Here is a 23,417-nt window from a genome sequence, read left to right on the forward strand (position 1 = left end):
TTTGTGCTAGTGGCAACAACAAGGAGATGAACTTCGGTATGTTTTTATCAGTATCTTTTCAAATAAAAAGCACATTCAGAATGTGTATGCCCCTGTTTAATATAGCTAAGCCAGAAAGAAGCAGGGACTCAATTTGGCAAGTACTCCTAATCTGCGATGAAGTTGGAATCCAGATACCCATTTTCTTCAGATCTCTCATAGCCATTAGGACGATACAGCTGTTCGATGGGCTCTTCTTGTTGTTAATCCTTTAGGAAACAGTGCATTTTAGTGGCTTACAATGTGAAGGGATGCAAGGCATAGCCTTGGAGTTTTGGGGGATTGATCTGAGACTATGAAGAAAATGGAATATACATAGAATAGAGAATAAGAGCTGAAGCAAATTTTGCCAAAACAGTTGTGATGCAATTTGGCGATTTTATGGAGCGCATCACAGAGGATGTTCCAATTCTCCAGAGCTCCAAACCGGAGGAATTTCCTGCCTCGTTCAACTGGTTGTTCATCAGTTGAACCGACCTCTGTTCCTGGATCCTCAGTGATCCAAGATGTACACTGTCATTTTCCATGTTCAGTGGGATGCTTGGAGCCAGGAGACCCTGGAAGTGACTGGTGCTTTGAAGCCCAGCCTTATCATCACGTTTGCCCTGGGAAAGTCCGGCAGGGGAGGGACCCCAACACTGGCAGGCTGTGTTTGGGATTGGATTTTTTAACTGGGAGAGAAAGAGCTTTGCTGTCTCTCGGACTTTTTCTATTTCCATTTAAAATTTTGCTTTCGCTTTTAGTCTCTTTCAAGACAATAACTAATTTTGACAACTGGTTTATTTTAGCTGCTGTGCTGGCGTGTGCTGTGCCCTGCTGTGTAAACAGCGCGGCACAAACTCGCCCCAACCCTGAGGGGGAGAAAAACGTGTGTCCCTGGAACAATTTCTACTGAATATAGGGCTCACCAAAGCAGCTCCCGAGGAACTATTTAAGTGTGTTGACTAGACGATGAGTCTAAAGACAAAGTTTTATATTTGATTTTATTAAAAACCTGTAAAACCCAACACAGTGGTGGGGGGCACTTCCAACCTCTTGGGTAAATAAATGTGTTAACAGAAGATACAAGATACTTCCTTCTGCATTGCCTTTGGGGCATCTGTAATCTCAATTTAAATAATAGACTAAAGCAGCCTTTTCAGAAGCATTTTGCCCTTGGTAAATAAAAATTTTTTTAAGTGTGAGAAAACATTATTTACTTCTTAGATTTTGTTCACTGTGGAAGAGCTTTCCCAGGTGCTTGTGTGATTCTGTGTTTAGCTCCCTGGTGAACATACACTTACTGAGAAACCAGCGTGGAGAAGAGTCGTGTTAAACAGTTCCCAGCACGAAACTGCGCTTGCTTTGCTTAAATTCAAGGACTTTATTGCTAAGGCAGCATTAAGAGAGGCCAGCCAAGATCCTAGGTCTCTTGTGCCGCTTTCTTCTGAGTAGGGAACATCTCTCGAGGTTCTCTGGACGCAGTCTGTGGTTTTTACACTCTCGGATGCCAGCACAGCATAAATCATACCTAAGTAGTTGCAAGAGAAGAACCTTGTCCCGGTAGGAGGAAAGGTGAGAACAGAGAGGGGAGGTAACTTGTCAAAACATAGCCAGAAATAGAAACCGAATTTCCAGGTTCATCCCACGCTGTCTGCTGAATGATGTGTTTTGCTGTGTGTTTTTCCCTACTTTATTTCCTGATCTGTTTTTTTTTCAGATTAGTGTAGGTCAGCAATTTTTAGGGCATTCATAATCACAATTGAATGTTGACTCAAATAGTTATAGATCACATAATTCCCTATAGTGGATTCTTGCTTCCCCCCCCCTCCCCCCGGAGGCATTTGTTGCTGAGCATTATGTTGAATCACTCTCATGCTATGGGAGAATTTAACCCCAAATGATGGGCTTCTGTAGCCTGACAAACAGCTGCAGGGATGGGAACTAGCATTGAAAGCCACGAGTGAGATTTTCAGAGGCATCTGTGGTAGCTGAAGATGCATTCCAACTGAATAAAATACCCTTTTATCAGCAGGGAAAAAATAGACTATTTTTGTTCAATTCAGGAGATGATTTTGGAATCCTCCACTCCAGTTTGTTCTTTCAGGTTCCAAGTGCAAACCCACATTGCATTATTTAGATAAGTAAGTAATTCCTATGGTATTTACCTAGGTATGTAATATAGCTTACTGTTTCTGTACTGAAATAATGCAGAGTTTGATCTGTATGCTGCTTTGACTTTTCTTAATTTGAGTTTTTTTGATTTTTTTTCCCCCAGAAGATTGTATTTTCCAGGAAATGGATAGTCTGTAATCTATCTATGCTGAAAGAGCTGAGTATTTCTATATAATGGAAGAGTTCTGAAGATAAATAAGAAAATACATTGATTTATTAAGTTAAAGTAAGACTCACTGCCTTAAAACTGGGTGCTTCCTGACAATGCACATGTTTTACAACTGTCTGACAAATTTTTTACGTGTTAAAATACTCCCAGGCATTTTGTGCAGACTATCTAAAGGATCTCAGTAAAGATAACCCCTCGCAAATTGCCCTAGTCTTATAAAGCAGAAACTAGGATAAAAAAAATGAATAAAGAATGAATAATTGGCCTCTTGAGTATAATGATACTGTCTGTTTCTAAAGGACATTTGCTTGTGTTAAAACCAACCTTTTTTCTCAGCAAAAAATACACGATTCTGTGGCACTGAAGAAGAAGTAATTGCCAAAGTTATTTGTGTCACAATAACATGAATGTGGAAGGCTGAAGACACTACCCAGGGGTCATGTATGACCCAATAATGAGACCATCAAGCATCACCATAAATAATTAAACCAAGACACATTACTTGAGAACTTTTTCTTTTCTCCTTCCTCAGGCACCTTGAAGTTCCTTCATTATCTATATAATTTGTATTACGGGCGGATTACCAACATCCAGAGCTGCAATTTTAACCCTTCTCGGAGAATGACAGAAGAGTTGTGAGTGGAAGGGGTCTCTGGAGATGGACCAGCCCAAGCCCCGGCTCAAAGCAGGGTCACCTGGAGAGCAGGTTGCCCAGGTTGTGTCCTCTCTGAGTTCTGAATATGGCCAGAAATGGAGTCTCCATAACCTCTTTGGGCAACCTCTTTCAGGGTTTGAGCCACCCTCACAGTAAAAAGCTTTTTCTTATGTGTAAATGCAATTTCCCATGTTTCAGGCTGTGCCTGTTGCCTCCCACCCTGTCTCTGGGCAGCACAAGGGCTCTGGCTCTCGTGGTTGCTCCTTCCCCTCAGGTGCTTGACACAGAGATCAGATCCTCTGAGGCTAAATAGTCCTGGCTCTCCTTGGCCAACAGGGGCTTCTGATTTGATCTGCTTTTCTTTTTGCGTTTCTAGTGCCAAGCAGTCCATTAAAACTGACGTGACGTGTAACTAAAACTTGAGCAATGGTGTATGTGATTTACCCCCCACCCCTCCCTAAGAATGAGCAGCTCTTAGGAAAACATCGGTGGGATCTGCAGGACAGAGCAGGAATTGCCAATTTTGTGTATCCAGTCGTCGGAGGACGTTTGTTATAAATGGGAAGGGGAATGATTTGGGCTTTTTAGAACACTAACGAGGCCTTGTCGGGGTGAGAAGCAGTTGATTCAATACCTCATGATGCAGTGCCTCGTGTTAGCCAAGATGACAGTCCTCATGTTTACCTGAGAGGCATAATTAATCTGAAGTTAATTGAGTAATTCTGTATTTAATCTGTTATAACAGAGAATTCAATTGACTTCCTGAACCAATCAATTTCTCTCTCTCTCTTATTGTTTTTCAGGAGGGATAGGGTCTTTGTGGTTGGTTTTGTCCGTATCCATTTTTGTTTCACCTGCAGCAGATGGAGACACCCCCCTCCATTGCCACTCTGGGTGGGACAGTGGGTACGTTGCTAAAAAAGTTCCGAAGGGGTTTACTCAGTCTGTCCCTTCGTTCTCTTGGGATTAAAAAAAAAAACATGTTGTAAAAGTCCAGCAAATATCTTTTCACCACCATTTAATGTGCTTGGCTCCTAAACAATTGCAATTGATTTTGTTTGCTCTTGCAAACACGAATTATCCCGTAATCATCTTAGCCTTCCAGCCATGCTTACATTGACTTGTTTGTGTTTTAAAGTGAGAAAATGCAGACATTGTCATGACAATAAGAAAGGTTAGAGGCAAATAAAAAGCGGGTGGGGGTTTCCTGGTTGGCAGGATGTGCATCCACTTCAATTAATTGTCACCCTCATAGCTTATTTAATACAGTGCAAGGAAATCTCAAAATTAAATAAATGACCTTTATTTTTTGCTTTTGCTTGTGGTTTCTGCTAAGTGGCTATTTCGGGGTTCATCAGTGACAGGCTCTTAGACTGTGTGATTGCTTGCTTTTCCTCAAAATGAGTATATGTGGCAGAATACTAAAAGGGACAGTATTTTCAGCTACAATACATTTCTTTCCCAGCCAGGTTTTGCGGCGTAATGCAGTCCAAGACCTGGAGGATGAAATTGTACGGGCAATTACCCACTATTTTTGAATAACAGAGCATTTCCTCTGACAACCACGTAGATATCGGGGGAAGCATTGCTGGTACTTTGACTCCCTTTGCTGGCTAATATGTTTTATTTTTTAAATGGCTTTCCCCCTCTTTTTCTGTACTCTTTAGCTTTTTATATGGCTTGGATTTCTACTGTTTAGTGATTAAGCAGTTACTTTTGATAATTTGCCGTTCTTTATTCTTCTGTCCTACAGTTGTATATCTACGTATGCCTATTTTATATGAATTTATTGAAAGAGTCATACGAAATGCATTAGCCTGAAGTCAAATTGTCTGATCTGTAGCTCCCTATTTTGCAGGAAATACAGGGCTCGTTCTTGGAGGGGGATGAACCCCCAGTGTCTTGTTACGAGGAGTGATGAAGCGCAGGGTGAATGGAAGGGAGAGGGATGCAGGGTCTGCCTTGCAGGAGTCATCCTTCAGTGTCCTGTCCCGGAGCAGTTTGATGAAGATGTTGGTGTGCATGGACCTTCTAATAGCAAACGTTGTAAAAATCTACCACCTAGTGAAAGCCTGCCAGCAGCCCTTGATGTTTTAAGGGGGCTCCCGTGTCCAGGCAGCTGTCCCAACCCAGCTTGCCCAACGTAGGAAAAATGGATAGAGTCAATCAATAGGTGGATTGCTGCGAGCTCCAGGTAAATGCTTGCAGCGCATACCCTAGTATTTGTTTTGTACAGCTACAGATCTCTAAGGCGGCTTTACCAGAAAGCACTTGCTGCCATGGGGCGATGGTTATGACTCCCACAATCGTAACGCCAGGTGGGGAATTAGCAGCACGAGCAGGTGAGCTTCTTTATGCCAATGCCCTTAGCGATGAGAGTGGGAAATGCCGCAAAGCCTGTGGTGAAATGGGGAGAGTTATTTCTAAACAGAGTGAGTTTTTCCACTGCTTTTTTTGAAGACGTGGGGGAGAGAAGGGGGGGCTCTTGATTTACTCCTTGATAATTCAAGTTAGAATTTGGCCTGAGTGGTCTTGGAGTGTGTTTCATACGCGAGAGCAGCATTCAGAAATGCAGATCAGCGGTTCTGTAAATCAGCCTTAGGTTGTATTTTCATTTTTGTTCTGAAAACATTCAAGGCCCCATGTATTACTGTAGCATTGTAAATTATCTTGAAGTTGAAAAACTGCTGCATTAAGTATCTTTCCTATACAGCGTGTTCAGTTGTTTGTTCCAAGTGCTTGTACAAGAGGCTTCTTTGGTAACTACTCTGAGGAACGTAAGCTTGATTTTGTGAGGTGCTGAGCGCCCTTGATGTCAATCGGTTTTAAGGATGCTCAGCCTCTGGAGAGCACGCTCTGGACAAGGCTTTAACCTCACTGATAATAGCTGGAATAATGAGAAGTGGCAAGGCAAAATTTTCCTGTTGGCGCGCTTGGTATTTCTCTCTCGTTTCATGCCTCCTGTGGGAACTTTCTCAGCTTTTTTTCATGTTCCTCTTCATAATGACTTACGTGTTCAACCAAAGTAAGTGTTTCATAGGAACATTTGGGAGAGGCTTTGTCTTTTAGGACTTGCTTGTCGTATAAGGTCCTTAGGTTAAGCTTGTTTATATTGAACTAGCTTAGGGTAGGGCAGTCTTTTGGAAGAATATTGGAGGTGGAAATTAGAGCCTCATTAACATAATGCTCCGGAACGGCGTCAAATAGTATTTGCCTAACCCAAATGGCCCAGTTGTTTCTATATCCTCTTCTCCAGCAGACAGTAGTAGTAATGCCTTTAGGACATGATGTAATAGATAAAGGATAATTCTCTCCACTAGGAAATATTCCTTCTAGCACCCATTAATAAGAGGCCGATGTACATAAGAAGATTTAGCCCCCCTTTTCAAAACAGTTGGATGTTGTTTTGCTCCTTATTAATTAGAAGGCATTGATAATCGTGATAAAGTTCCATAACTTTCGCAGGTTAATAAGATCCTGTGGCAGTCAATTTTATGAATAGTTTTAAAAAAGGAAGAACATGAAAGACACATTTCCAAAATCTGCTGAGTTTTATTTTCCTGGGTGAATCCCTGAGTTGAGACAGGATTCTGTGGGTTGTTTGCTGACAGAATGATGCCTTTTTCTCTGAAACGTCTTTCTTTTTTCTCCTTCTGGAAAATGTATAGAGTTAAATATTTTAACTTACCTTGATGCTACTGTGTATTGAACTGATGAGATCTGTTTCCTGCTTCTCTCTGGTAGGAACAAGTTTGTCTATTTGTATCAACCTCTTGATTTTTTAATTCTGTTCATGTTATTAGCTCCTTGAACAATGCTATCTTTTAATCTACCTGCGCAGCAACTGGTACTCTTGTCCATGATGGGGATTTCTAAATGCCATTGCAATGCAAACAATAAATAATATTATACTTAAATAATAATCATACAAATAGCAATGTATAGGGAAAGTCCTCTGGAGCCTGGTAGGCTTTCATATCCTCAGTGAGGTTTTGCTTTGGGTTGAAGCCTCTAGGTTGCACTGCAGTCTGTGGGGAAAATCAATGAACAGCACCGTTCTTCTGTGGCCAGAAAAATTTCTAGAAGGACACCTACAGGTGCTGTGAACACATGGAAATTAGCGATGTTAAGGCTGCATGCTTGTTGACTTTGATCAGCAGGTATGCCTGCCACGACGGCATCACTGGGTACAGAGCAAGCAGGATCAGAAAGTTTTCATACCACAAATCCTTCAGCTGTAATTCCACTTCACTGGACAAGAAGGGAAGAGGAGTTAATGATGCAGGAAAAATGACCAGCAGCAGTAGCAGCTGGATCACAGTGGCTTCTAGTAATATTTTCAGAAGGGGAACAGCTACAGGCTGCCATTTTTAGTCTTTCCTGTGGAAATCAAGGAATGAAAAGAGATTTCCTTTGCACAGATTCCAGATGCTTACAAGAAACAGATTTCATACTAGGGGTGGTGCTTGGAGGTGCAGTTGTGGGAGGATGCTAGTAGAAGCCTTCATTGGCTTATGGTTGCATTCAATCATCTTAAAGGTCTTTTCCAACCTAAACGATTCTATGATTGGGGTCCCTGCACCCACACGAGGACTTGAGCAGGGGTAAGCTCGTAGGAATAGGTCTGTCTTTAGCAAATCATCCGTAGTACCCTGCCTTTCTGCCTTGTCTTTTAAGCACAGCTCCACCAACTGCCGCAGTGTGAATGTACTCTGCTGGTGCTTACATACAATTTCAATATACAGATAGAGGCCAGTATTTTCCTACTCCTATTCATCTTAGCAACAAAACAGCCTCGTGGTAATGTCAGTGGAGCTTATAGTCAGTCCAAGTCCTTGCAGTAGGTGCCTACACTCTCGGTTGTCTGGGTCATGAATCTGCCTAGTAGACCGGAAACTTCCTACGAACAGGGTTTGAGACGCGCAAGAAGTAGGGTGACAAGGGGAAAAAATTAAGACAGGCTTTCTGAATTCCAGAAAAAATCAAAACCATACCAAGGTTTAATGCTTATGGTATTCCAGGTTGTGTATGTCCGATGGAATAAACACTGATTAAAAAATTCTTGTTTTCAGGATACCTCCTGTTTTGAATACATTCGCATAGAGATCGAATTAAATAACAAATTATAGTCAGTTGGAATCTTTCACTTAAATGAGAATTAACTGTTGCCAGTGTCTGAAGAGTTTGTTTGTTGTTTATTCACTCATCTGGTCATTCAGAGTTCTGGAAGAATGGAACTTACTGAGTTCTGAGCATTTTTCTTTTTCCATTTCAGGTTCCAGTTGTGGGTACTTCACCCTTGAAAACCTGTCCTTTCCTGTGAGAGCGTCGCATGAGGAACTTCCGTCCTCATTTACAGAGCTGTTTACTTGCTGAACGTGCTGACTGGTGCCTGATAGAATCACACAAAAGCACTAAGGTATATATTTAACCCACGCTAAAAGTTCCAGGTGCTTAAGTTTTCTTTTATAGAGTAACTGATGCTGGAAGGGACTTTTGGACATCTGTTGTCCAGCCCCTCCTGCTCAAAGCAGTTCAGTTACATCAGGTTACGTCAGCCCGTGTCCAGTCTGGTTTTGAATATTTCCGAGGGTAGAGATACCGGAACCTGTTCTGGTACGTGACCATCCCATGATGAAAACACCTTCCCTCCATCTAGTTGCCGTTTCCCGTGCTGTGACTTGTATTCCTTGCCTCTTGTCCTGTCGCTCTGCAACTCCTTTTTCTGTGGCTCATGGTTAGTGTGTCTTCTAACCTACAGTATTTAACGTAGTCCAGCATTAGGGAACTTGACTATATTCTGCAGGGATTTTTTTTTGTTTGGTCACAACTTGAGTGCTTGGTTGGACTACAGAAAGGATAGTCACAGTTAAACCATGGATGGAATCTGCAAAGGTGCCGGCTCAGGTCAAAGTCTGGTACAGATATTTTGTGACGCTTTGGGCATGTCAATTCTTTGACGTTTCAGTTCTTTATCCATCAGCTGGGGAGACAGTTATGTTCCCTCTGCATCTTTGTTTAGCTGCATCTCTGTTAACGGCGTATATGACACCGTGCCTACAGGTAGGGGAACAGTATTGTTGATTGTATTTGCTTGCATTAAAATCAAAGATACTTCAATAGTGCACAAACGCATTCAGGAATCCAGAAAGGGTTTTATCATACGCTGGTTTTAATGTACCAGCCAAATGGCAGTGGTCATGTTGGCAATTAAACACTTAGCATACGAAGAGTTGGAGATGAGAGCTTGGATGTAGACATTTCCATCAATAGTTCACAGGACATTAGAGCCTCAATGTCAGAAGCTGTACGTCAGCACGGGATGACAGTGTATTAATGAAGTTGCTCCAGCCATTACACTCCAATTGCTAATTTATTCATAGTTTTCTAGCAGTGGGGAGAGAGGGGGAAAGGAAAACCCAAGGTCCGAGTTCAGTAGCCCTTGAAACAAAGATGCGTGCTGGCTTTATTTGCAGCATTTCTGAGTCATGTATCTATTTCAGCCTTGGTGAATGAGACCAGATTAAAAGGAAGCGAGTGAATACAGCCCAGATAAATTGACTCGAAGTAGGCCTTATCGCCAAATCATTCTACTGGAGCTGAATGCTAACAAAAGTAAGGCAATCATGTGTTCAAGATGATATGGTGAAACATGTTCTCATTTCCCTAAAAACCCACCCTGAGTTTGTAGCGTTTAATCCTGTGACTTGAGTTGTTATTGTTGGCTGGTTCACATATCTCTGTGTGGAAGACTCTTACCCTACAAAATGCTCACCATGAGTTAAAATGTATTAATGAGATAAAGACATGCCGAAATACTGGCCCGGTATATACGGTAGCTGCTATATATAAGCAGAGGAGAGAGGCATGCTCACTTCTTGAGTGCCTTTATTAACCAGTGTATTCTGGTTTTAAGTTTTACTAGTTATGAAACTTGGGTGAAGGACGCGATTTTTTAAAATCAGTTTAGCTGTGCTACTGCACCTCTTACAGGGGATGGCTCTGTCACTGAAGAGGCCGGGTGTCACGTTTACAGGATTGTGACAACCCTTCATAGCAGAAAAACCCAGAAGGTTTCAGAGTCTTTGTGGGTCAGAAACTGCAGAAGCAGATTTTGGATGGATTTGGCTCATGCTGTCACTCAAGTACGAAGGAGTCGATTACTTTGGAGAACCGAAATGCATGTGTGCACCCTCCTGCTGTCTGTCCCTGCTCTCCCCCACTGCTTGGGTTTCCGGGGAACTCTCCTAAAACAATTTAGGGAGGCAGGGTCCACTTCCCCCTTTGTTCTTAACTGGCACTCATTTGCAGATGCATTTCAAAACTCAATAGAGATACCTTAGAAATCACGAAATTGTGCCCTCCTAATTATTGTTTTGCCTGTAAATCGCATTGAAGGGAAGTCATGTTATGAAAGGCTTGCCAATTAACTTTATACAGATGTCTGCAGTCCCTCTCATTTCAGCGGCATTGTGCAAAGCACATGTGCAAAGCAAAATCTGATGTGCAAGCTAGTTCGTGAAATACATACGCCCATTTACATACATAAAGACTCCTGTTTCCCTGGGCATGTACATTACTGGTGCACATCAAATGTGGACACATCTGTTTCATTCAAAATGTGCCAGATTAGCTTGGAGAATTTATATACGTTTTTAGCCTATAGAATTTGCAAGCTCATTTTGAATGCAGTGACTTGAAGATCTTTACTTGGAAGCTAAACAGCCTAATTGGAGGTGTCGATAGCTTCCATTGGGAATAATGCTGAGTAGTTGGAAAGAGTGAGTGATGGGGGAGTGTGTAGCTGAGGCTAAAGAGGGCAAAGCATGGGGCATTACAGGAGAAGAACAAGATCCCGGATGTCCATGCAAGATCTTACACACTGTGGAGTGGGATTGCCTTTAACGAGTGGGCAATTCCAACAGCCCCTGCCCGATAACCAGCACCTCCTCACCCTGAATCCCGGAACCGGGAAGAAATTTGCTTAAAGGGGCCGTTCCAGATAACGTGGACATGACTTATACCTCTGACAGTCTCTTAGTTAAGTGCATGTTCAGTCCTGTGTTGAATAAGTGTCCAGCTGGAATGGTCTCTTCTTGTTATTTTAATTAAATATCTCTCTGTCTCTTGGGCACTTGGGCATGACGTTGATGCAGCCTCTCACAGGAGGTCACTGGTTTGAGTCCAGGCCGTTCTCATTCCAGCTGGGGTTGGGTAGTGGCAGGCTGATGATTGGCATGGAAATTAGTTGGTCATCCTCCTTCAGGGTCTACTGGGCAAACGCACATGTTGCAAAACCACCACCACAACTGGCACTACTAAACCATCTCATTGGCCTTTTCATTGCTCGGCCAAAGCTTTGATTTGTGCAATGGAGATGAAAGAGTCTTCCCAGCTCTTAATTCCTGAAATGAAGCACGTTGGTGGGACAACATGGAAGTTTATGTTGCACCTACTTAATTGTGACACTGTTGGGTGGAGGAAAATAAGTCCTTTTTTTTAAAACAAACAAACAAACGAACTGGTTAATTTGGCATTTTTTCAATACTAAAAAGAGGAGACAAAGAGTAAACACATCCTGTTTCCTTGTAGTCTCTTCTTACCTTTAGGAAAACTGCAAAGAGACGATCAAGAAGCTTCTTTCCTTATTTCCAGTGTTCCCACTCCCTCTCTGATCTTGTCCGTGAGCAGTTCCTCTGAATTTACACTTCCTCAGATTCACAGGGATATGTAAGCTTTCTTCCTGCTATGCCAAAGCACTTTGCTGTGCTTAAGCACTTTCCATGGATTATGCATAGGAGGAGAATGTAGAATGAAAATTACACTTTTAGAGTGAAGCTGATCATATTTCATATTAGGACTATAGTTATATGTAATTTATGCAGGGCTAACAAATGCTAAATAGCGATTGCATGCATGGTTTGTAGATGTTAAAGATGGTTAAGACGTCATTATAAATCATATGTTAGAACTGCAACTGCCAATTAGGAGAGTATTAACACATGTAGTGACATTCTATTAACCCTTCATGAACTATTCCCAAAGTACTGTTTTTCTAGGTGATACTCATTTTTGGACTGAGCTTAGAAATAGGAGTGCAAAATAAACTAGATGAAGAAGGGAAAGTTTATTCAGTTTGTAGTAAGGAGTTTTGGTGAGATTTTTTTTCCACAGATGAAAAATTATTTCATTTGAATAGATAAAAAAACCCAAACAAACCCACAAAAAACCCCAAAACAAACAGGAAAAAAATACTAGGTAAAGAGAAAGAAAATCCATAGATACATTAAGACTTTATTGGAAGTAGAATAAATTCTGAGACTGGTAATTAATGGCAAGGAAGTCTTGTTGGCAGTGTGCAGATGGCTCAAAGGCTTTGAAGGTGCAGGCTGAAGGAGGTGTTCCATTCCCACTACACTCCACCGCCCCCAGAGTCATCCCACCATGGACCGTGTTCATCCAAGCTGTGAATGTAGGAACATCAGGACCTTGGATTTTCAACATTCCTGTCATCCTCTGGACCCCCTTCTCCCTCCCCACCGAAACAAACGAGTTTCAAAACAAAATCCCTCTGAAAGGTGATCATCTGAATTGCTCTTGATTAACATTCTTGGATTAATCATCCGGAGGAGTGTGAAAATATTCCCTTCGTGGGATGACATGGGTTCTGCTGCAGAGTTAGGGACATGTTTAGTAAATCTTGTCTCCATTTAAAAAAAATCACAGTTGCTGTTCCTGAAGGCCAACACTCCCATTTTTCACATTGAAACATAAATGACTGTACATTAATGCAGCAACCTGATAGTGCAAAGCTGAGATGTCTCCATCTTTAATAACATTAGTGGTAAAGACAAGTGACTTCTTAGCCTCTCGATGGTTCCAAGGATTAACCAAATTGTAGGACTTCAAATTCATTAACAATCGCCAGATTTGAATGACTTTTATTCAATTAACTAACTCAAGGATGGTTTTCAATGTAAATGATGACCTTAAACACAATCACTGTGGAAAGGAGAAGTGAGATGTGGGTAAATGGCATATTATTACGTGCTTCAGCATCATGAATTTTAAGTGAGGGAGAGAAATGTGTTACTAGCAAAAGTTGGGGTTTTTTTCTTGTTATTTTCAGCTATAACACGTGCTGCTTCTCTGACAAATGTATTTGACTGGGATGGGGTGATGGCTTCTGCAGTAGCTGGTCCAGCTGTGACCCACGTCATCCTTCAGGGACCTGCTTGTATTTAAATATTTCTGACTTTATTGAGGGGTTAGAAGGTGAGATACCTTCAAAGATTTGGGCCCTTGGGCTCTCTCTCCCCCGGTCCCTTCCTGTAGGGAGGCAGGGTTCTTTCCAGAATGAAAACTCAAGATTGGAAGGTGCCAAATGATGGGGATGGGGAGGGATTATAAATGCCAAAGATTATCCATCTGATAGAAAAAGCCTCAGGATTTAGCTAAATAGAAATTTACTTTGGTACATAACAGATGTCCAGATGTCCTTTGGGATGAATTCATTTATTTAAATCCTATCTGTTTTAATGAAACACTTTTAAAAAGCTGGAATGAAACCTGACTTAAATGCCCCCTGAAATGTTTGCCAAAAGCCGGCTGCTTGACAAGGCGCGGGGGGGGTGTGTCTAACAAAGGCACTTCCAGGTTCTACCCAGTGGTTGATCAGTACTTTGGGGCTCTCTTTAGTAGACGAGAGTTTAGCAATTGTGGGTTCCTCCCTCGCCCTCGTGCTGCTCTGTTTTCTGTAGCCACTGGGTATCTTCACAGCTGGGCTGGTGGGAGGTGTCCCTGCCCAGGGCAGGGGGTTGGAACTAGGTGATCTTTAAGGTCCCTTCCGACCCGAACCGTTCTGTGATCCTGTGATCTTCAATCAGTTCACTGTCACTCAAGCGGCTGCGATTCTGAGAAGCTGTAGGAAGAAACTTAAACGCGCTTAACTGGGTTGCAATGCATTATGAAGAAATAGGAAAAGATGACTAAAAGTTGTTTTTCACAAGTGAGATTATTCCTGGCTTCTTATACCAAAATTATCGTAGTGGTACAGCAACAGTGACAGTGGCACAGTCGGTTTGCCAGCACTCTCACAAAGTTAGAGTAGGAAGGATTTTAATTTTTTTTTTTTTAATTTATTTAACATGCTTGCTATTTCCTGTTGATTGTGTTCAAGAAATATTATGGCTAAAAAATGAAAACCTGGCTAGCTTAAAAACATAACCGCTTTCCAGCCAAGTGCGAAAACGAAAGAGAACTTCATAGTGTTTGAAACATGTCATCTTTGGCATCCCAGCTTTTGGGCGTTTTCCAGCTGCTGCAGGAGTTGGTTTTCAAAAGCAGGATTTTTGTTGATGAGTGGCTTGGGTTTTGTTTGCTTGTTTTCCTTTGGAAATGCTTTAACCATCTCTCTTAGCGAAGAAAAGGAGTCGGATGCCCTCCGATGAATGTTCTGCAACGGTCTTTTGAAGTCACTCTGCATTTTTGTGACGCTGGAATAGGAGAGACAGAAGGGAAAACGGTTTAAGGTGACTCTGTGTGTCTGTAGTTGTCGTCACACGGGTGTGACTCGGTGAGCGCTGGTGGCACCAAGACAAAGCTGGAAGCTTTCACACGTGGCCCGAGCTTGCAAACTGGAAGACCCTGTGTCGAGGAGAGAGTCAGGAGAAATCGGGGTGCTCACACGCCGGTCCCAGACTGCTCTGACAAACCCTGCTCAAAAGCAGAGCCTTGGTTCCTTGGCTGTATTTAGAGATTAATTATACCCCAAATATAGCATTTTCAGAAGCTGTAGGAGTTTTCAAAGAAGGCTGCACAGACTCGTAATCACGTAGCTACAGTTGAGGGGTGGGGGTATTTTATTTAACTTAATTTCTTCGGGTTTACTGAAGATGAAATGCGTCTCTCATTACCTGATGTAGACTTGTCTGTCACTGAAAGAAGACAAAGATGTTAAAGGCTGTATTTTCAGAAGCCCCTAGCAGTATGCATAGCTGGAGGCAGAAGGAATTTAATTTTATTTTTTAAGACCTTTATAAAATATGAATGTAAGGGTTCGCTTAAGTAGATGGTTTAGATTGTCCAGACTATTCCCCAGCACAGAAGGTAAAAGAGATTCTTTTTTTTTATTTATTTATTAGTATCCCTACAAAACTGTGACCAAATATCTTTCCTTGTATGGGGGCAATATTGTCAATGACTGTTGAGGAAGAGAAGAAGCTAATGAAATGCTGATAGAAGAGAAATCCATTGCTGATTTTTTGGGAGATCAGTACACACCACACAGTGATTTCAAATGCAAACGTTCAGACAGCAAAGGAGAGAAAGGGGGGAGAATGATCACTGGCAAAACCTGTGATAAAAGACAAAATGCTAATTCTAAAATTATTTGGTTGGCTACTATAGATCTAAAGTAGGTCCTAAAATATGAAGACATAGGAGGCCTTTTGACCATAGCCACTGTGACACCAGAAGATAATTACATTAGCAAATTTGCTGTTGTGTCCCATGGGATGTAATAAATTCAGCTTTAGGCTGGGTCTTCATAACGAATTAGTGCTCCACTGCTGCAGATTTTGCCTTAATCTGCCCCTTTACCCGGAGCAGAGAGCCCCTGCCCCGGCTCTGGGCTTTCCCCAGCCTGGGTCGCCCGTGCAGCCCTGGACTGGAGTTTGGCTCCAGCCTGGGTGGCAACTGGCCTGCTTGGTAGCGGGGGTGCCGGCCGGTGGAGCCGGGGGGCTGGCATAGAGACGATCACCTCCAGTGCTGCGTTCTTCTTCAACGGCATCCTCTGCCTGTACTGAGAGTTGTTGGCTCAGCCTTTTAGTCCTGCCTTTTCTTGCTGCATTTCCCAACATTTGAATGGTCTTAAAAATCCTCCTTCCAGCTGCCTGGAACCGCTGGGACTGTTGTTATTGCTGGTGTGTCGTGCCGTCGACGGAGCCGCCGCTTGCTGTAGCACACACGGGGGAATATACATTCTGCTATAAGTACAGCATAGGGCAGGAGTTTCCCTTTTTATTGCAGCCAAATACAACAAAGAAGCAGAAGTTGTTTAATCTTGAGCTCATCGGTGCAGTTTCGCGTTGCATTTAGTTACTCGGTGTGTTTGCACGTGTGTGCCTGTGTTATCTTTGGGGTAGGCGAGTTTTTCTTCTGTTTGTTGGCAGTTGCAATGAGAGTTGATATCGTACCTATGATACTGCTCATTGATTACCTTCTCACTGCTCAATCAATTCCTTGATGTGTTGTTATTTGGTAAATAACAGTGATGAGAATTTAAAAAAAAAGAAAAAAGAAAAAAGGCAAAAAGCTTTTGTAATCTCAGATGAAACTTATCTAGAGGACTGCTATCTGGGCAGCGTCCCCCCCCCCCCCCGCCACTATTTCCCACCAAGGTGTGCTGATAGGACACTCCAGTGCCGCAATCACGCTGTGAGAATGTTTCATCCAGCTAAAATTTTATAGCACGTAAGTCATTGTGATAATTCCTCTGAAAAGGCAGGATGTGAGCACGTACATCTACTTAATTTCCTTTGCTTCCCTGAAATCAGACGAATTACTAATGGGCCATGTTCTAGTTTCCTGCTGTCTGCCAAGGACAAGCTTCTACCTACCCCAGCAAAACATTGTCAGCATTTTGTGTTTTCCAGTTTGCCCAGTGCACCTCCCAGCCAGCCAAGGTGGAGGGTGACCGGACTGTCGTGGTTGCAACCACCTTTTCATTTCAGTCTCCCAAAAGCTGACAGCAGTGAAACATCTCAAGTATCTTTTGGCTCCATCGTGCTGCCAGCAGGTTCTGATATATGATCCTGCAGACTGTTTGTTAGAGGTATAAACGAAGAAATTGGCATTTGGGTAGAAAAGCAGGGCTTGCATTTGAGGAGGAGTTATGCTCTAGTTAATCTTAGGCTATGCAATATCTGTATTGTTGGGCTGCCTGTTTATTTTTGGATTGGGTTTGCTAAGGCTGTTAGATGCTTTAAAAGCAATTAGGGCTGAGATTAGACATTTGTCACTAAGCAGATAGATTTATAGATAAAAATAGTTATTAGATGTCTGAGAAAGAATTTAAATAAAACCTTAATTAAATGAAGAGGAAATGCATCTTGGTGAAGATGATATGCTTGGGAGAATAATGGTTTGAAAAAAAGCTGGAGAACATCTAAAGCCAGTATTTGGGCTAGTGCAGAGTCCAGCTTGTCCTGGAGTGTGCTCGGCCACCTTGGGTGAGGTGCAGAGACTGAAGCTGGGACCACCACAGCTCAGCCCATCTGCTTCTACGCTTTGAGTCATATCAACCTTTGTAGTTACACTAGGGAGCAAAATTTCTTTAGTTAGGGGCTGTAACGAGGTTGTGTCTTTGGTTGCACATCGGCAGGTTGCATTAGCACCCGATAAAGATGGAGCTGTTGGGAGCAAAGGCTTATGTGGGACTCCTGGGACTGCTGGGAGATTGGAGCTGGTGAGGGGAAGACCCCGATGCAGGGCTCCTGCTGAACACAGGCTCGTTTAGAGAGCTCAGACTCTTAAAACCCTTTAGTGGTGCAGATTGTTACACACAGCAGCAACTCGCACAGGAATCGGGAGGCTCTTCCACCCTTTGTGGATTTCAAATCAAGGCCGCTCATCTTTATGTCATGGCAGAACTCATGGGTCTGTTGCGGCGATATTTTGGGGAGGATTCCTGTTTTATATTCTGTCTGGATGGCTGTGACTGTTCTTTTCGTGCCTGAAACCTCCACATCTATCCAAGAAGTCTAAATGATTTTGTAAAGCCTTGAAAATGCAACCCAAACGCAACGTAATGGCTGAGTACATCAAGGGGAAACAGAAAGTGCTGTTTGCTGCCTGAGTCACGAGCTTTGTAAACTTGGATCTGGCAATACCGTGGACAGACCCAAGCACCTCCGAAGTTGCCTTATTTTTCTCATGTCTTTCTCACTAAGGAGTATTTTGAAGAGACTGTGCAGGAGCAGCGCAAACCTCAGTGGTCTCCATAGGCAGAAAATAAGAAATTGGCCAAAGAGCATTAGCTCTTTCCCTTCCAGCAGTAGTTCTACCGCTGATGCTACCAGAAGTTACTCAGGGACATAAATCTCCAGTAACTGAAGAGCTGGTACTGCAGGAAAGCGTAGATAGCTTCTCTTCCTTACAGGCGGGCTGTGAGGGCTCTTGCTGTCAGTACATTTTGCAAAGTCAGTGTACCATGTAAATATTAGTTATTGTTGCTGTTAATTTTTTAAATATTTGCACATAGAAGCAAGCTGGTAGGCTGAAAGGCTCAAGGTTACAATTCCAAGCATACTTGACTAGGTGTATATATATACTTGACGTATATATATAAAATAATCACAACTGTTAGTATTGATAAAAAACTTAGACATGTACGGATGCATTGTCCTGGAAGAGAAACTATAGATCCCATGACACAAACTTATTAATATGGCTAATTTTTCTGGGTACCTCTTGGTCAGGTGGCAGGAGACTTGGCCAGTTGGACGAGGATCAGCCGAGCACTTAGAGCATTTCAGGTTGCTCTCAGCTGGGTTAGAGATCTGGTACCTCGCGCCGCTCTAGAGAAACGGAACAAACCCACAAACAGGTTTTTCATCCTCCTGTCTTCTATGAGATTTTTCTACCTTTTAGAGTCATTTATTTAGGCTGATTAAAACTTTCCCATTTCTTCTTCTTTAGCAAATGTTCAAATGGTTTTGTTTCCTATTTTATCAGAAAAAATTTTTAAAAACAGAGTGGGTGTGTGGCATGTATGCTGTTGAGCGAAAACTCGCTTGGTTTTAGCTCAGGTACCAAAGTTTTCTGGTTGGAATTTGAGAAATTTTCCATTACAGTATCACAGGATTTTTATGAAAACAAAATTATTTAAATCTTTGTAGGGATACGGGGGTGTGAGTCTCAATAAGTAAATGGCAGTAGGAGAGCTTGTGAGAACGCTGCTTCAGCTCTCGTGGGGTCAAAGGATGCTGGAGAAGACATCCCCTGAAAATGGGGACTGTTTCTTTAGACGTCGCTCTCCGCAGTTCACTCTCAGGTCTGGCAGAGTTTCAAATGGACTCTTCCTGGAGAATTAGCAATACAAGGTATAATAACTGCACACTTTAGCTTTTACCTTTATTAGGAAATTATATCATGAATAAATATGAACATTAGCTGGAATTATACTGACTGTAATGCAGATGCGGTTAATAGAGATATGGAAAAAAGCACTTTTAACATCATTTATGATAATTAAGTTTTGAATCTTGTATGAGGGAGGTGTGTATTGCTGGCCGATTCAGAGTAAAAATACTGATTAATTACAATATTTTTTCTTATGCAAATCCATCTCTGATCTATAGATAGCAACAAATTCTTACAACAGGATAAACAAAACCAGGGTTTTTATTCAGAAGCTTTGAGATGTTGCAGTCTGGATGCAGGTATAGGGGATGAAAAGTTGGCTTCTGTGGATTGCTTTGTGGAATTTCTGTATGTATTTATTTTTAAAGCAGAGTTGAACTGCTTTGCCCGTTCTGTGTCCCAACCTTTTTGCTCCGATGGAGATCCTGGAGGGGAGCAGGCACAGGGGAAAGGGTTTGGAAAGGGCCTTTGGAAAGGGATGCAGGGACAAGCAATGGTCTTTTTATCTGGGCCAGGAATAAGGAAGTAAAATAGCTCAGAATCTGGCCTTAAGTTTCATCCAATTTTAATTTTTGTTGTAGCGTGGAATTAGGAGTACATGGAAAGCTCAAGAGATACGGGCTGTAAAATGCTGAGCAGGGTGCTGTTTAGTCATAAAGGGAAATATTTTAAAAATATTAAAAAAAATAAATAACACATCATGGTTAGCTCATGACAGACTTTTTATAAAGTACTTCTGCTATTTTGGCATCTAAACTGAAGATTTGGGCAGGGAGTTGTTTTCGTAATACCTGATGTCTGTGCAGCAGGGGGAGAGGAGGCGCAGCTGAACAGACAGCACAGATAAATAAGCTCTGGGAACCCGGGTTACAAATGTTAAGGTACAGCACAGTGCTGCCCTCTGAGAAGCCTGAGTTTGCTCCGAGACCAAAAATAGCACATGTGTGTGTGGGGGGCTCCACCGAGCTCAAATTCTCTGCTGTGTCTGGTTAATAGGGCGAACAAGAAGTAATTCAGAGGGGCTCATGCGGTACTGCCCTCGCGCCAGATCCCCTCGACATCTCCGGTTGAACTGGGTGAGAATTAATTGAAGCCGTAGTAGCCAGCCAGGCACACAGGAGGAGGAGAAACACCGTAGGGGTGTCATACCCTGGGTCCCCCTGCAAGGTCTGAGGCTGAACTCTGCTGAAATCCAGAGCAGAGCTTTTGGCTTCCAAATGGGGGAGAGCTGGGGGAAAAAGAGGGGTTTAGAAGAAAATTAGGAGAAAAAAAGGTGTCACTAGTTCTGCAGCTTCAGTCCTGCATTGTTTATCACACTCAGTATTTTTCTGATGAAAAGGCACTTCGGTTAAAAAGGAAAAAACAAGCTGTTTTCAGTATGTTCTCATTTGGATTTGGTGCATGCAATTAAATGCTTTTGGCGTGGATGATCAGTTTGTACGTTCCCCCCCCGACCCTTTCACACGACTTTCTCTTTTAATCTGCAAACATTCCTTTTCCTGTTCTCACCCTGTAAATACGGGAAAATAAAAACAGTTTAGAATTTGCCCAAGGAAAAAATATACAGGTCAGGGGGATCAGAAAAAGATCAAGCTGCCAAATTCCCAGGGAACAGGTGTTTTATTTAGTGCTTTACACCGGCTGCCAGAAAATCCACAATATAAACATTTAATAATCTAGGGAAGGCAAAGGGGTCCGGGGAGGGATGACGGTGGGGAAGGCAATACTGTGTCTTTAATTTTCTTTTCTGAAGGAAGAAAGTCTGCATAGCAATGACAGGATCGCTTGTTCGTGCCTTTAATGTGTGATCTGTTTTCTCCAGTGGAGGGCACTCAGTGTATCACAAACTAGAACATTAGCACCAACAAGCTCCAAAGCATCATCACTCTCTGGAAAGCCTTCTGAATTAGACAAGAGCTGCCTCTCAGCACAGCTACAAAACACTTTAAACCTGACCAGCTAAATGGATAAACCTAGCCTGCGTAGCTTTTAAACTGGGCTCTTGCCCAGCAGAGGAGGCCTGCCTGCTTCGGGAGCTGGGAAGCCTGAGGATGAAGCGCTGGGGCTGGGAATGGCAAAAGGCAGCAGAATGAGAAACGCTGGGTACCGGCAGAGCTCCTTTTATTGCTCCCAGAGAAGTTGGTTTACCTCCGTGGTCTGCTATAGCTTTTACTTGCTGATTGCCACTTAATGCTGATGGTTCTCTGATGACTTACACAACGGCTCTCCCAGCTTAGAGTCCCTCCCTACCCCCCCCACACGCTCCCCCCCATCCTTCGTCCTGTCTTCCCCACCCCCAACCCCTTCCCTATCCTTTCCCTTCCTCATCCCCCAAATTCTTGCTTGTCCTCTCTAGGGAACTTTGTGGGGGTTACTGGCATGCACGCTGGATGGCGGCGATGTGAGTGGCAACCGTGCTGTGACATGAAGATGCTGATGGTTTAAAGAGAAGAGACCAGTTTTAAAAAGAGAGAGAGAGAGAGGCAAAGGGAAAGCAAGAAAAAAAAAAAAAAAGGGGAAGAGAGAGAAGACCACAGCTGGAGAAAGGAAAAGGAGGACGTTTGTGGATGACAAAAGGATGGGTAAGTGAACTTTTCTTGTTTGTTTGTCAGCACAGCTGCATGGTATATTTTTCAGTTGGATTATTAGCTGTTCAAGAGGGGGGAAACAGTCTAAACAGCAGCAGCAGCGCATTCCTTTGCCAGGTGACTCACTGTACTTGCTATTGTATTTTTAGATCATGTATCCCCCCCCCCAACACGCACATACACACCTTTCCTCCTGCAGTGGTTTTATATGTAATTAATCTGTAAATGCATGCAGCGAGTTGAGGACTGTGGCGAGTACGTCCGCTGTCTGTACAACCCACCCACACACCTGCACAGGGACAGATAAGTACATGGATGCAGGAGGCACGCTCAGACAGAATTTCTTCGGGGCTTATATCATATTCACTGAGCCCGTAGTGGTATTATTTAGGCTGTCAGAAAGGGCTGTTAACACTTTGCAGTATGTGGGAAGCAAAGCGGGGGGGGAGGGATTTTCTTGTATAGGTGCTTTTGAACAGGCTCATTGGGGTTTTTTGCAAAGATACCCCTAATACTGCTGCGAGATTTCCAGCAGGCATTTGCCAGTCTTATTTTTTCAAGTGTGACAGGTTTATTTCCCTCCCTCCTTCCCCCCAACCCCTGAGTCTGTAACAGCCAGAACATATTTCTAGCTGGCTGCTGCTGGTACATAGGCAGTAGCAAAAGAGGAGGATTTAAATTAAAAAATCAAACCATTAAAGTGAAAGACGGAGTCACATATTCAGGGGCATTTTAGATTAGGAATTATTTTGCTGATTGCCCCTTGTTCTTAAAATTGGATTAGATAACTGCAGCACAGGGCTGGTTTTGTGCGTGTGACAAATAATAAAGTAATTATTTATGGAGGAGATACCAGCCTTTAAAATATTCCCTGTTGGAAGAATGCATTTTAATTCTTAGCAAGATTGCAACTCTGGACAGAGGCATCAGTCCTAAAATTATTACAGGCTAAGGGAAGCGTGCGTATGTATGTTGGGTTTTCTGACAACCCCTCCGCCCCCTTTCAGAATTATTCAAGGAATGTGGAAAATGTGCCCGTTCTCCCATAACAGCATTGCTGCTGTATGGTAAATTTGACATCTCAAATGGAAAATCTTAAAATCAGGAGATCTGTGGGAGAGAGAGGGGAGTTGAAATCCAAATATACCCCTTTAAACTTTCTGTGTTTTGCTGCTCCTAAGGCAATGTTTATAAGTAAGTACTTGTGTATATATGTTCAGAGTGTATATAACGTATATACAAGGTAATAAATGCTTAGGTATTCATAGCTACACCTAGATAACTTGAAATGAATATGTGCTAAGACTATGATGCATTTGAAAGAAATATGTCCTCTACCATTATCTTGGTATGGGGGTCCCATCCTAGCATTATATGGTATGCTTCTCTGTATGGCTGAACTTCGTTTCTGTGCATCTATTTATGGATTTTAGGGACAGAAAAATCATGAGTAAACCTACTGGAACGTATTCTTGAAAACCAATCACTCGATGCAAAAAGTAAAGCCTTTATTTAATGTCTAATTTTACAATAAATACATGGCTTAAAGATGGATCAAACTTTATGATAAGTACATTTCTCATGTTTTTGCAGTCATTTTTGGAGGAATTGGACTTGCAATTGCTTTTATTAAGGGAACACGTTTAGCAGCACGTAAATACCAGAAGCT

The 23,417-nt window shown here is 42.5% G+C and overlaps 1 protein-coding gene across 15 annotated transcripts in view; it reads left to right on the top strand.

Annotated features, from left to right (window-relative positions):
• LRRTM4 (leucine rich repeat transmembrane neuronal 4) overlaps positions 1–23,417 on the top strand; it is a 487,149-nt gene that overhangs the window by 239,423 nt on the left and 224,309 nt on the right. For 13 of the 15 annotated variants that reach the window (XM_054180794.1, XM_054180792.1, XM_054180805.1 and 10 more), the window contains 2 exons: positions 8,293–8,436; positions 21,517–21,742. In XM_054180794.1, the coding sequence (XP_054036769.1) occupies positions 21,739–21,742 (4 nt within the window). In that variant the 5' untranslated portion in view covers positions 8,293–8,436; positions 21,517–21,738. Of the gene's footprint in view, positions 1–3,822; positions 3,924–8,292; positions 8,437–21,128; positions 21,264–21,516; positions 21,743–23,417 lie in introns of those variants that run through there. The other 2 variants (XM_054180801.1, XM_054180803.1) reach the window with 2 other exon arrangements.

This window comes from Rissa tridactyla, chromosome 20 (assembly GCF_028500815.1).
Source record: "Rissa tridactyla isolate bRisTri1 chromosome 20, bRisTri1.patW.cur.20221130, whole genome shotgun sequence".
Classification (NCBI taxonomy): domain Eukaryota; kingdom Metazoa; phylum Chordata; class Aves; order Charadriiformes; family Laridae; genus Rissa; species Rissa tridactyla.